General features: G+C 50.9%; 5 protein-coding genes across 5 annotated transcripts; 3 read left to right on the top strand and 2 right to left on the bottom strand.

Annotated features, from left to right (window-relative positions):
- Positions 1-149: 149 nt before the first annotated feature.
- On the bottom strand, positions 150-1,532 carry IAR55_005198 (uncharacterized protein; the record flags this gene model as incomplete). Its single annotated transcript, XM_066948291.1, has 9 exons — positions 150-249; positions 351-383; positions 447-482; positions 585-640; positions 709-719; positions 914-1,040; positions 1,150-1,333; positions 1,398-1,415; positions 1,468-1,532. 9 exons carry the CDS (start codon positions 1,530-1,532, stop codon positions 150-152), a joined length of 630 nt encoding a protein of 209 aa, XP_066800859.1.
- Positions 1,533-1,964: 432 nt separating this feature from the next.
- On the top strand, positions 1,965-3,596 carry IAR55_005199 (uncharacterized protein; the record flags this gene model as incomplete). Its single annotated transcript, XM_066948292.1, has 5 exons — positions 1,965-2,096; positions 2,214-2,389; positions 2,557-2,861; positions 3,061-3,291; positions 3,394-3,596. 5 exons carry the CDS (start codon positions 1,965-1,967, stop codon positions 3,594-3,596), a joined length of 1,047 nt encoding a protein of 348 aa, XP_066800860.1.
- Positions 3,597-4,131: 535 nt separating this feature from the next.
- On the top strand, positions 4,132-5,958 carry IAR55_005200 (uncharacterized protein; the record flags this gene model as incomplete). Its single annotated transcript, XM_066948293.1, has 6 exons — positions 4,132-4,203; positions 4,343-4,621; positions 4,834-5,133; positions 5,212-5,385; positions 5,486-5,796; positions 5,859-5,958. The coding sequence occupies 6 exons, from the start codon at positions 4,132-4,134 to the stop codon at positions 5,956-5,958; spliced, it is 1,236 nt and encodes a 411-aa protein (XP_066800861.1).
- A 437-nt stretch (positions 5,959-6,395) lies between these two features.
- IAR55_005201 (uncharacterized protein) lies at positions 6,396-7,977 on the top strand (the record flags this gene model as incomplete). Its single annotated transcript, XM_066948294.1, has 7 exons — positions 6,396-6,487; positions 6,606-6,769; positions 6,899-6,957; positions 7,034-7,103; positions 7,239-7,314; positions 7,477-7,581; positions 7,827-7,977. 7 exons carry the CDS (start codon positions 6,396-6,398, stop codon positions 7,975-7,977), a joined length of 717 nt encoding a protein of 238 aa, XP_066800862.1.
- Positions 7,978-8,484: 507 nt separating this feature from the next.
- On the bottom strand, positions 8,485-11,367 carry IAR55_005202 (uncharacterized protein; the record flags this gene model as incomplete). Its single annotated transcript, XM_066948295.1, has 4 exons — positions 8,485-8,546; positions 8,616-10,096; positions 10,145-10,641; positions 11,062-11,367. 4 exons carry the CDS (start codon positions 11,365-11,367, stop codon positions 8,485-8,487), a joined length of 2,346 nt encoding a protein of 781 aa, XP_066800863.1.
- Between the last annotated feature and the right edge of the window lie 709 nt (positions 11,368-12,076).

Consider the following 12,076-nt stretch of genomic DNA (forward strand, 5'->3'; position numbering starts at 1 on the left):
ACTTTTTTGCTTTCGAGCAGTGCACTGTCGTACATGAGAAGCAGACGCGTACTCTTGCCAAGCAACGGAGATACATATCTCATCGGGTTGTTCCAAATACCAATCTGAATTCGAAGTCATGTCTGCAATCCACCTGGTAGGCCCTCCTCCTAGTTGGAGTACTCCAAGACATACATGAAATACGCAAAGCCTTCTGGTGGTCCGATTTCTTTGTGGGCGAGTTTGAATCCGGGTCGATTCTGCATATACCTAGAAGAGCAAGATTTGGGTATTTCAGTCGATTTGCCTCCGAGTGGAATCGATCCAAAATCAAGCTAGTCGAGGCGTGGACATGAACGTAGACAACTCACCGTTTACGAAAATGTGGCTGACCGAAAGTGAAGCTGCGGTACATGGGCGAGGTCCGCTGTCAGCTTGCACGTTACTATGATCCACGACACACTCACTAGACAAATTTCGATCCTTTCCGTTTTCTCAGAACCCTATATAGTGATGCGAACCAGTTCGTCAGTGAGACTTTCCCAGACAGCTCGCTGACGCCACATACGTCCTTGCGTGGATGACCGAGATATGACTCGACTTACCTCAACGCCTCTGATACTTCCTGGGTACATGTCTTGATATCTTTCTCGGGTGGATTCTATTAAGCAAACCCACAATTAGTCTTTGTATCACTGCTCCGCTACACAGACGACATCGTAGACACACCCATGGGTCACCTTTGGTCGTCAACATCGCACTTTGTGACGAATCCAGATCCATCAGCCGCTGACGCGTTCTTCAATCTTATAATCTTGTCTCACTCCATTGTACCTGCCGAACAACGAGATACATTGACAACGATCGGTCAGACAAAGAAGCACGTGCAAAGTGGTCCGAGGTGAGTGGACAAAATGGTGCAGCGCAGACCCACCTTTATCAACTACCAGGTCAAATTCTCCCTCGTCAAATTTCAGATCTAACACGTCCATCTCCTGCCATGTCATATGATCCCGAGAAGCATGCCGTTGTTTCATCTGTTCGATAACTGTTTTCGAGTACTACACAGGACCATCAACGTCAGGCATATATTCTCGGTTCCACCATTTCTGATATGGTAATGAGACCAGGGGGAAAAGAATTGAAACAACTGATACACCGAGGACTCACATCCAGGTTGACGATATTTGTCCAGCCTGCATCATACAGCTCTTCGCTCAGACCAGAGTTCCCACATCCTAACATCAATATCCTAGCATCCTTCCCTGTACTGATGTCCGCTGTGATCTCCTCGAACAACGGGAGGAGATACGAAGGGGAGAGAAACCAGTCGAATGTGGTACCGTCGGACTCGCTATGTCAAGGCGTGAGCATGCATGGCGGAGCGCAGCTCAGTGATGGATCCGAGGGTGACATACGCTGTGTATCTTTGTTCCCTGCGTCGAGATTAGCGTTCAGTGTATGGTGCAGAGTGGAGGTGAGACATACCAATATTCATGCGTGCCATAACCTTCGTTTGTGGGAGGCAAATTGGCCTCTATCTGGGATGGCATGGTTGCTGCTCCTGCTCGGTCGCCCTCCGTTCGAGTCGTACGAGGTGGTGTCAGCTGTGCAATATGCTTGAGATCAAGCGCAACGTCGTCAACAAAAGCGACACATGTCCCAGACAAAAAAGGTTGGAAAGTGCTCACCGGTCATCAAATGTTGGTGGCAAAAAGATAGGCGCGCTTAACATCAAGACATAAGTTATATTATATATCAGCGTTTTGTTGTCACGTCCGAGCGAGTTGATGACAGTGTTGGACGTGATTATAATGGTGATGATGATGAGCGTGTACTTCGTCTTGACATCTAGTAGCATCGAGCGAAGATCATCGAGCGAAGATTATCGAGCGAAGATCATCGAGCTTGGGGTAAACCACTCTTAGTGACCATTTGAGTCTCACACATCCACAACGAAGGTTTCGAGCCTTCTTACACTCACCATGTCCAATCCTAATCCCGTCCAGTCGTCGACCAACCTGTTCCGCAGACTCGCTTGGCAGACTTCAGTCCCTATCTCCATACGATTAGCGGACAACGAGCCTGGAGCAGGCGTAGGCATAGATAAATACTTTGTGAGTCATTTCTCTTGCATGTGGGAGACATAAGAACCTGTTACTACCGACAAACGAAGCTCAACTTGACTCCTTCTCTCGATTTCCTCACATTCGCTGACACCGATAGGGAGCTAGATCCAAGCACCTCGATATACGTACCTACCCTTGCTTATACCTGAAATAAGGGAGAACCTCGTCGAGCTGGCGTTGGACGATGCACAGCTCGAGGAAACGGACGAGAAGAACTGGTGGTTCGAGGAAGAGGTGGATGATGAGCCAGGAGGTTTCGCTGGACAAGGTGCATGCAGATGGTGAGTTGAGCTCAGAACTGCTTCATGACCGGTGTCTGAGATGCGCATTGTCTCTTCTGGTGTCTTCTACCTGATTGACCTATTCCTCATTCTCTTCACCGATCCGACTACAGCTCCTAACATGACTGACACGTCTAGACGCAAGCTGACATGAACGTTCCGCTTAGGCATTGGCCCATAGATCTCATCGAATTATCATCCTACTTATCCCGCCCTCAGCCCCTTCCTTCCTCTTCCTCGTCCGCCTCCTCGTCATCATCGTCGTCTTCGTCTCCACGGCAACTAAAACTCCTGCTTCACCTCTCGTCCCCACCGCAAGAAAGACTGCTCATGCCCAATAATGTCGAGACATGCAAGACACAGTGGATCAACCAGATCAAAGAGGCAGACTTTGTGAGATGGAGGAATACAAGTAGGGTGACAAATTTACGAAGAGCGGATCTGGAGGCTGGTTGGGATGGAATTGTTCAAGGTGAGTTAAAGGCAGACTTGGAAGAACCAGATGTGAAAGAGCAGTATCGCGGCAGGGCGAGAGGCGTCTGTCATTCGAGTGCTGTACGATCGTTGGATTCTTAGCCGTGCGGTGCTGGGCAGTCACGAGCGAGGACCCAATGCAACGGCACGATAAAGACGAAAAGTAGACTGATGTCGATGATGCCTTTGTCTCACAGACGACTACGATCTCTACTCGCGTATGGCCAATCGCATCCTACCCTTACCCACTCCAGCTTCACAAACACCAACATCCTCTGTTCCGTCTTCCAGACCGCCCTCTACAGATCCAGGCGGCTCGACTGTCAAGCCTGAGTCATCGTATGCCACGAGAGCGACTCCGATCAAAATATATCTACCTGATGGTTCGCCAGTAATACAAGAAGTCATACCGCCCACAGGGTCTGACGGTGAGATCAAAGCTACCCACCCCTGGACAGAATCGCCCCTCCTTGCTACAGTTGACTACAAGGTCCTCCATGACGCTGCGGATTGCTGACACGCCCATCTAGGCAAACCTACCACCCTCATCACTGTTATTCGTCAACATCTTCCTCTTCTGTTTCCGGTCAAATCGAGCGATCCTTTTAGTCTCGCCTTTCCTATAGCCCAAGGGATACCTTTACCACCAGAGTCGGAGACAGCCTGGCTTGCGGCGTGCATGTGCGGAGCGGACGGGTGGTTGCGGATCGGTATATGCCTGAGGGCGCAATGATCCTTCGGCAATTGAGATGATGGTGTTGTAGCGAGTCATGGACGACGAGTACGGCGCTCAGGTCGCAGTGTGTGACAGTAGCCATCTAGCGTACGGAGCGAAGGGCTGTGATGGCATGGCTCGATCCTCTTCGTCTCTGACATGGAAGACCAATCTTAGTCATGTTGCTATACCCAGCACATTGAGCTATACACTTCATTGAAGCTCACCTGCAGTGTCGCAGGTCTCGACTATATCGTATGTATATATAGAAATCAGCAAGATTCAGGTCCGTTGGCATCATGAGCATCCGTTACGTTGCGAGTCTTGTTATGCATGACAGCGTTGGATTATAGTATGGCCGGGATTGCCTTAAAGCAGCCTAGGTAAAAGGAAAGCTGTGCGACATGATGCGCAATGCGCCACAATATCGAGAACCCGCGTGGTCCCCCATTCGGCAGCAGCTCCAATAATATCCCCCAACTTCGTATCATTCCTCTCTTCCTCTTCTTTATCAATTTTCAGACTTCATCTTCGAGGTAACATACCATCTACCATGCTATCTGCTCTCCTCGGCCAGCTAGTGTGTATCGGAGCAGTGTGGGTGGCATGCGATAGGTCTCTCAAGGTGAGCCACAACGATGTCCCTGTGACGGTGTGGACGCAACTCCCTCGCTGACCATATCATTCCAAACCATCTCACTCGTCTCGCAACCACCCCATCTGAACAATCATCATTCTTCGTGAATCGACGCTGTCGCGCATAGACCTACATCGCCATCTCGTCTCTCAACAAAGACACTTCGGCATCTGCCGTCGAATCCACCACACAGGAAGATGACCAAGCCGTCGTCCCCGGCACCCGTTCCCCACTATGGCGTCGTGCTCTCTCCAAACAAGCCTTCAAACAGTATCTCGCTATTCTTATCGTCTTTGCGATTGAGGGCTTTGTGGTGTTTGGTCTGCCCAGATTGACGACTCGGTTCTTCCAAGATCTGTTTTGGGGTGGTCTCATGCTTGCGTTGATAAGCAGTTCATTTTATGCGGTGAGTGGAATGGCTTCACTTTGACCTCATCTGGCTCGCCCCTCAACCTTCGGTTCGACCCTTCTCCTCCGTCCAATATGCGAGCGGGGTGTGGTGTCTGTTCTCCCAGTCACAGCTGGGTAGGGTTGAATCCCCTCTCATCACGGACGTACCTACTCGTTATTGACTCGGCACCATTCTTGATTACTGATATGGCTCTCACTCATCTCTAGAGCATCCACCTCATCTTCCGACCGGCCATTTTGATTCGTGTCGAACAAATTCCCAAGACAAAGCTTTCGAAGGTTCATCGTGAGCCTCTCCATGATCAACCAGGGTGGTTCTTCCTCCGGCCACGCATTCGACTTCCCGTATCCATCGCACTAGCGATCGGTGTGCTAAGCAGTGCATATCATGGCTACATGTCCGTGCTGCCCATCGTTGCGGCTGCATATGTTATGCACATTGTCTCTGGATTGAATTTTCCGAGGACTTCGATCAAAAAGATCTTCATTGCTGCGCTCAGTATTTTGGTGAGCAATGAATGGTTCTTTAAGATTTGAGTCGATTCTCTGCAAAGAGACTGACACTGATGATTTCGGCTTTGTCAGCTTCTCTCTGCATCTGTTGGATGTCTAGCAGCATCTATTGAGACCCACTTTTTCAACAAGAACGACACCCCGGATGAGGAGAAGAGCGATGGACCCGTCTTTTTCTCTCCCTGGCTTGGCAAGGTCATGAACCTCTTCAGCCTCGCCTTTGCATTCATCTCCCCGGCAACTGTTGTAAGTAAAATCCTCTGTACAGTCATGACATAAGCTACATAATCGTGAAATTATGCAGAGTGATGCTGACTTGATACCCGTCTGATCCATTTTCTTGCAGATCGCTCTTAGTCTCCGCTTCGAGCATTCTATCTCCGATGTATCTGCCTCACACCCTCTTCCCAAGGATGGACACGCCATCGTCCCCGTGACCTTACCTCCCTTCCCCGCCCCGATCTTCAAGACCGGGATTGTCTCCCTCATCCTTGCCATTGTGGGATTTTACGGTGTTACTCTCGTCTATCCGCCTCCCGATGTGGCGACAGTCAATTCCGCGGCGATCATCGTCACTCTTCCAGTAGCATTTGCGGCTATGGCTGCGGCCGCTTGGTGGACTGGTCAATTCAAAGCTTGGTTCTCATACTCTGAAGAGTGAGTGTTGCGCTGTCACAGTCCAGTCCTCGTCATTGTGTCTCTAACAGATAATCTCGTAGTTGGTTCCCTAAGCCTGCCGAGACATCACAGAAGAGTGACGACGTAGAAAAGGCAGAGGAAGAACAGGTCGTTGATGATCTGCTTGACGCCAAGGCGTAGTGGCGAAGTTCTTTGGCACACCTAGAATCTACCTGTTGACACGTTAGCCTACATGGGCGTTCAGAGGAGTTGAGATCGTTCGATATTTGTGAGCAGTATGTATGTATTTTCGGTGAATCAAAGCCAATTTCGCTGTTACGTGTCTCGCCGTGCTGCATTGTGTGCACGTACGACCGCAGAGCGTGGAACTCGAGTAATGCCAGTGTGGTTGAGCTGTTATACGTGATGAACGGAGTGATGCCGCTACTCTGGAATTTGAGTATGACCATGAGGGGGTTCAACCTCCACTTTCCTTGTCCCACCTGACGTCAGTTGTCATCTGGGCGGTTCACACTTCCCGCATACCTTGTATACGAGAAACTTATTGTTCTTCAGATTCATCTGTCTCAGGAGCGTTGACCAACACCATCGACTCAGTTTGAGCATCTGGCCTCATCATGCCTCGAGACGCAGATGACACGACGGCTCAAGTGGAGCAGAGCGGATACCATACGGCAGCGTACAATGCGGCAGGAGCTGCTCAGATGAGGTGGGTTCTGAACACGAAACGCGGAACTCGGAAGCACTGTTCAATCCACTCTTCAGTGGCCATAATCCCTGTCAAATCTTTCAAAGATCGCTGATGGAGACGGCATTGTATTCTTCAGCTTCGCACCCATCAACCAGATCCATCAACACTTGTGTGGACTCCACATCTACTCGCATGATCCGAAACGACCTGTCAAAGCACATCATTTCTGCACCCATCTCCGACACGATTTGCATCAATGTGTGATTTACGATAGCGATAAGTCGGATGCGAGGTTGATCGGTGGGTCTGTCTGTCTGATCTTGGTACACTTGGTCTGGTTGTGCAGAAACGACACGGATAGATGCGTTCATCGCACTGATAGTCGAACGGGGTTGAATCCGACGCTGATACTTCCAAACCTGAGATCAGGTATCGAATATCTCGTACCAGAATCGGTGTTTGTGGACCTGCCAGAGGACGAGAAGAAGGTGGGTGGCGATAGCAGCTATACACATCGGAGCTGGATGTCGCAAGGATGGAGATTGACCTTTCTCGGATGCTCAGTACTGGCATTCACACAAATACGAGGTGGAATCCGGCATGCTCATGCTGGGGACGAAATCTTTGGTACCGAGTGAGTATAGTATACCCCCCTCACACCTTCGTCTCTTGGCCCTGTCCCCTGTCTCGGGCTGCGGATGGAGAGGAACCTCACGATTCAGGTGTGATTTGACGGATATCCGCTGATCATATGATTCCCTCGATACAGACGCTATGACTGATATCGCAGAACGACCAGCCATGCTCGAACTTCACAGGACATACGGCAAGACGACCCATACGTGGTATGTCAATGGTCGGCTCCGATCCCAGCACTACTTTGTGCATAGAACCCTACTATATCTATCATCTCTTGACTTTGAACGATGTTTTCGCCTTTCGCCTTTCGCCTTTCGCCTTTTCGCTCTAAATTTCGTCCTGACCTCACTTTACCTCCCCGTTTCTAGGCAATACGATGTACACCCGGACCTACCTCTCGGTCCTCCTCAGATCATGATGGCCTATACGGCCGATGAGCAGGTGGACAAGGATCTGCTCCAAAAACGCGATAAGTGGGTATCGCGCTTCGTCGGGTCTGCAAATTTTCCACCGTGTTTCTTGTCTCGGTGTCCCTTGATACTGTATAGCCATTGTCGTTGGACTCCCAACCGGTCATGTTTGTTCTTCTCGGGATTTCTCTTCCCTTGCATGTCCCGAAATAATGGTTCAAACAAAAAGAAAAAAAAAAAAAAAAGGTCCAAGAGACATGCTGACACCTTGTTTCCGTTCTTTCCCCCTTGCTTTCTACCCATCGCAGAGATCTCGGAGTAGACAGTACTGCCAAGAAAGAGCTTCGAGCCAACTATCTCTTGGGAGAAAATATGGAGAGACCGCCGGCCAAAGGCGCTGATTCGTGGCTTGAGGGGAAGGTCGGTCAGTTGGACTGGGTCGATAAGCAGATCTCGTAAGAGCTCTCAGTCGTAATTTGTCGCACTCTGGCCTGGGCCTGATTTGGCGGCTGTATATACTGGATGGAAGGAGTCATGGTCGGGGATCGCAGATGTAGAGTCAATTGCCAATTGTCAATCTAGTGAATAATGATGATGTACTGGTTGCAGAGACAGGCTCCGTCTTGACAAAAGATGTTGCATGCTTCACATCCCTTCCCTCTCTTTGACATTCGACTCATAGAATACATATCTCATTCGTTATCAACATAAAAATTCCAGTCTTCACAGATCTGCTTACGAAGAAACACAGATCAAAGCTATCTCTACCGGCCGCAAAAGAAAATTGACTATCGCCATCCCTTTCTTCCCATGCCACAGGTCAATACTCGTCATCATCTACAGCCATCCCACCATGCTGTATCGTGTATATTGATTTGATGCTATATGTCCTATTGCTACAATTTTGTTCATGACGCTCGCCCTCAACCAAAATCACGGTCACGAAATTCTCGGACGGGTCGATGATCAATGACCAGCGTCGACGTAGGACGCGCTGTAATCGCTCTCACTCGCGAATGTGATTGCGCCTGTCAATAAATGCGTTAGCTCGGATTCTGTCCACCTGTAGTGCAACCATAGACATCACAACGACTCACTCTCGCTCAGTCCCGCTCCGCTCGGCTTCCTGACCAGACCTCTCCTTGTGAATCTGCTGAAATCCTCTTGAACAGCTGGGGGTCTGACTCCTCCTCCAACGGCCACACTGGCACTTCTGCCCAAGTTTGGTTCCACGCTCAAGCTCGAGAAACTACTTGGGAACATTGGACTGCCAGGTCCTCGCTCGTATACTGGTAGAGGAGCGTTAGATCCCAAGACCGGGGTTTGGAGCTGAGATCCGGGTGATCGAGGCATGATCTGGTTCGAGCCGGAAATGGGAGAAGTGCAGATCTGAAGACCAACAAATGATTTCGATCGAGACTCCCGAGCGCCTTTACTTGCCCTTGCCGGACTTTGAGAGAGACTATGTAGGTTTTCATGTCGAAGAGAGTTGAATTGAGCCGAAGGCGACGTGAAGGGGTCGACCTTGTCTTTGTTACCGGCTCGTTGAGCTGGAGTCAGTCGTGGAAGAGAGGTCGAGTTCCTTGAACCCTTGCCATCGCCTTCTCTTAGGCCCCCCAGACCGCCGAGCAGAGCCGTCATCCCCGCTGCTGCTTGCTCTCCTTCGTCTTCAACTATCTCGCCAAATGATTCCAAGAGATCCCTTTCGGCTTTGGCTTCTTGATCAGCATCGACAGCTTCGAGACCCTCAATCCAAACCTGGTTCATCGTGGGGTCGTATTCTCCTTCATCGCCCAATCCCAATCCACCCCAGGAAGGAGGGATATCGTCCTCTCCTCCAGCGTTCAACAGATCCCCATCACAGCCCAGGCAGATCCCTAACTTTTCCCATAGCGCCACAGATCTCTTTCTGACAGCCTGTCGCGCTCGGAATATCCAGTCGTAATCGTGAGACTCCGCCCTATCGATCTTGGTGAGATGTTTCATGAACTCATCCCAGTTCCACTCCTCGGGAGAGAGCTCTCGCCAGTTGGATCGAGCAGTGTCTTTCGGGAAAGCCGCCTTGAGCAGTTTGAACAGCTTCTGATTGGCGGAATATTCGATGAGCTCGCAGACCTCGGCAGGGCGATTGACATAGGGCAAGAGCACATCTTCTTCCATCTGAACATATTCGACAGGTTCGAGCGCGACGGGCGGTCGATCTTCCGGAGAATCTTTGATACCCCGGCGAGATGAGGCACCTGCCGACTTGCGACGTTTCAGTTCGGCGCCCTTGAATCCGCCTTCTGGCATCATAACGGGTGAAGAAAGAGAGCGAGCGATGTCCACGACTTCGTCGGGGGAAAAAACCTTGCGTTGAATGCCTTTTTCTTCACTATGGAGCGAGTGGACTCGGTGCAATCCTTCGTTGACATCTGGGATAGATCGGATGATCGGCAGAGGGCTTAACCCGCCAAAGGAGGAAGCTGCGAAAGATCGACGAGGTCCGCGATTGGATGTCGCAGGGCTGTCACTGGCAGCAGCGAATGTGGTGAAAGGGGCCAGAGCAGACGATGACTTGGATCGATTGTGTCTAGACCTGTCATCAGTAAGTGCCGGTATCGGCAACCGCAAAAGGAACACTCACCGCCTGATACTGGTACTTTCGGAAGGCGCCTTGACCAAAGTCAACCTCGAGAATAGATTGGGGGCATTCCCATACTCCTCATCCATGAACTTGTCTCCGCCCGCGCCCCACTTTTCGGCATGGGCGATGAGACTCTGTCTCCTGCTAAGCGACTTGGTGACTGAATTCGCTCGACTGCGACCTCCAACGCTGCCTGTGTCGGACGAGGCGAGCGAAGAAGGAGTTGCGCGAACCGGTTGAAGAGGCGAGAGGGTTTGCAAGGGAGAGAGCGCCGAGAGCTTCATAGGGCGCGAAGGTGAGGGTGAAGCTCGGGACTGTCTTCCAGTGAAGCTCTGCGGAGACGCCGGAAGGTGATCGTCTGGCATGTTCTCCTTGCCTCCCGATGCCAAGTGGTGGTGAAGTCTTTCGTTCAGTTCGGCTCCTCCAGGAGTAAGATTGCGCCCGTAATGTCGATGAGGTGACTGGTGTTTAGGCGCAGCGGGAACCGTGTGATGAATCTGGTAGTATCCGATAGAGGATTCGGTGTCATGACGTACAAAGCGCGATGAGGAGTGGCGGAGTGTCGGTGTCGAGGACGGATACGTGGTGTAAAGATGTGCGTGGGTCGGTATCCGATTCGAGGGGCACGAGGGGTGAGGTGGAAGCGATAGGGAATGATCCCGTGAGTTTGTCAGAGGATAGTAACACAGTAAAACATCGAGTAGTGGAAACGATGAGGTGGATTGGGAAGTAAGTCTGGGCATCAGTAATAGCCAACGGAACAGTAGAGAACGACAGAAAATGTGGTGGACCCAGAAAGCGGTGAAGGTGACATTCACCCCGCTGCCCGTCAAGCGAAGGCCCGGACAAAGCAGATCGACAGACTCCACAGGACCAAACGGTGGGTGGATCTCAACAGGAGTGTTCAAACCACTCACACTATCTTGACTCCTTTCACGTCCGACCCCGTATCCGATCCCTCTTCCGGTCCCTTGTCCTTGTCCTTCTTCCTCTTCTTCTTCGTCCTCTTCCAGAACGGCAGCGATGGAAGACCTGCTCTGTCTGCCCGACCCGTAGTGGGAATGCGAGTCCGTCAAGGAGTCAATCTCGTCCGCGCTCTCGTCTTCGAACGGTGTCTCGGGGATGATACTGGACGACGATCCTGATTGTGTCCCCGAGGGCGGATGGGTGGGGTTTGGTGTTTGGTCGAGAGGACGGAAAGAGAATTGATTGAACATTGACATGATGGTGTGATGCACTGACTGCTACTCAAGGATGATACCCGGTTGTCGTGTCCGGTCCGTCTGTCGATGTGTCGATGTGTCAATGGGTCAATTGTGGTATACGTACGACTCTGATGCAAGACCAGGTGATACCTCTGGTCACAACCGACAGGAAGAGGGTGCGGTTGGGGGAGTGCGTCGACGAGTAGAGTTTTCGGCAAGGGCAAAGAGCGATAATATGAAAAAGAGAAAGCGGGGCGACAACAAAGGGGATACGTCAGAGGAGGATCAAGATCTGTGTATGCTTGATTTCCTGTGACTGTTGTGGACTCGTGACTGCTGCGAGCAATTGTCCGAATCGCAGGAAAAGGGTGCTAGGAAGAGTCGATGTAGGCGTGATACCTTTGTGGATGGGATGGATGGCAACGGAACTACTCGCGACTGGCAACGTATACTGGTCTCGGATGTGACGTCTCGTCTCTACTTTGCTTGGGAGAGAAGAAGGGAGAGAAAATGCGAAGGTTGGACGATTGCGGTTTACTCCGTTCCCTCCAGTGCTCAGAGCTTCTGTGTGTGATGCCCTTTTGTTGAAATCACAACTATCGTTCCTGTTCCTCTTTTTCTTCCAATGATACAAGGCGTCAGCGGCGTTGTGGACAAAGGAAAAGAGGGAAAAGGAACGAGAGGGGCAACTGTGGGGCAATAAAACTCATCTCCCATCTCCCATCTC

Source organism: Kwoniella newhampshirensis, chromosome 11 (assembly GCF_039105145.1).
Source record: "Kwoniella newhampshirensis strain CBS 13917 chromosome 11, whole genome shotgun sequence".
NCBI classification, from domain to species: domain Eukaryota; kingdom Fungi; phylum Basidiomycota; class Tremellomycetes; order Tremellales; family Cryptococcaceae; genus Kwoniella; species Kwoniella newhampshirensis.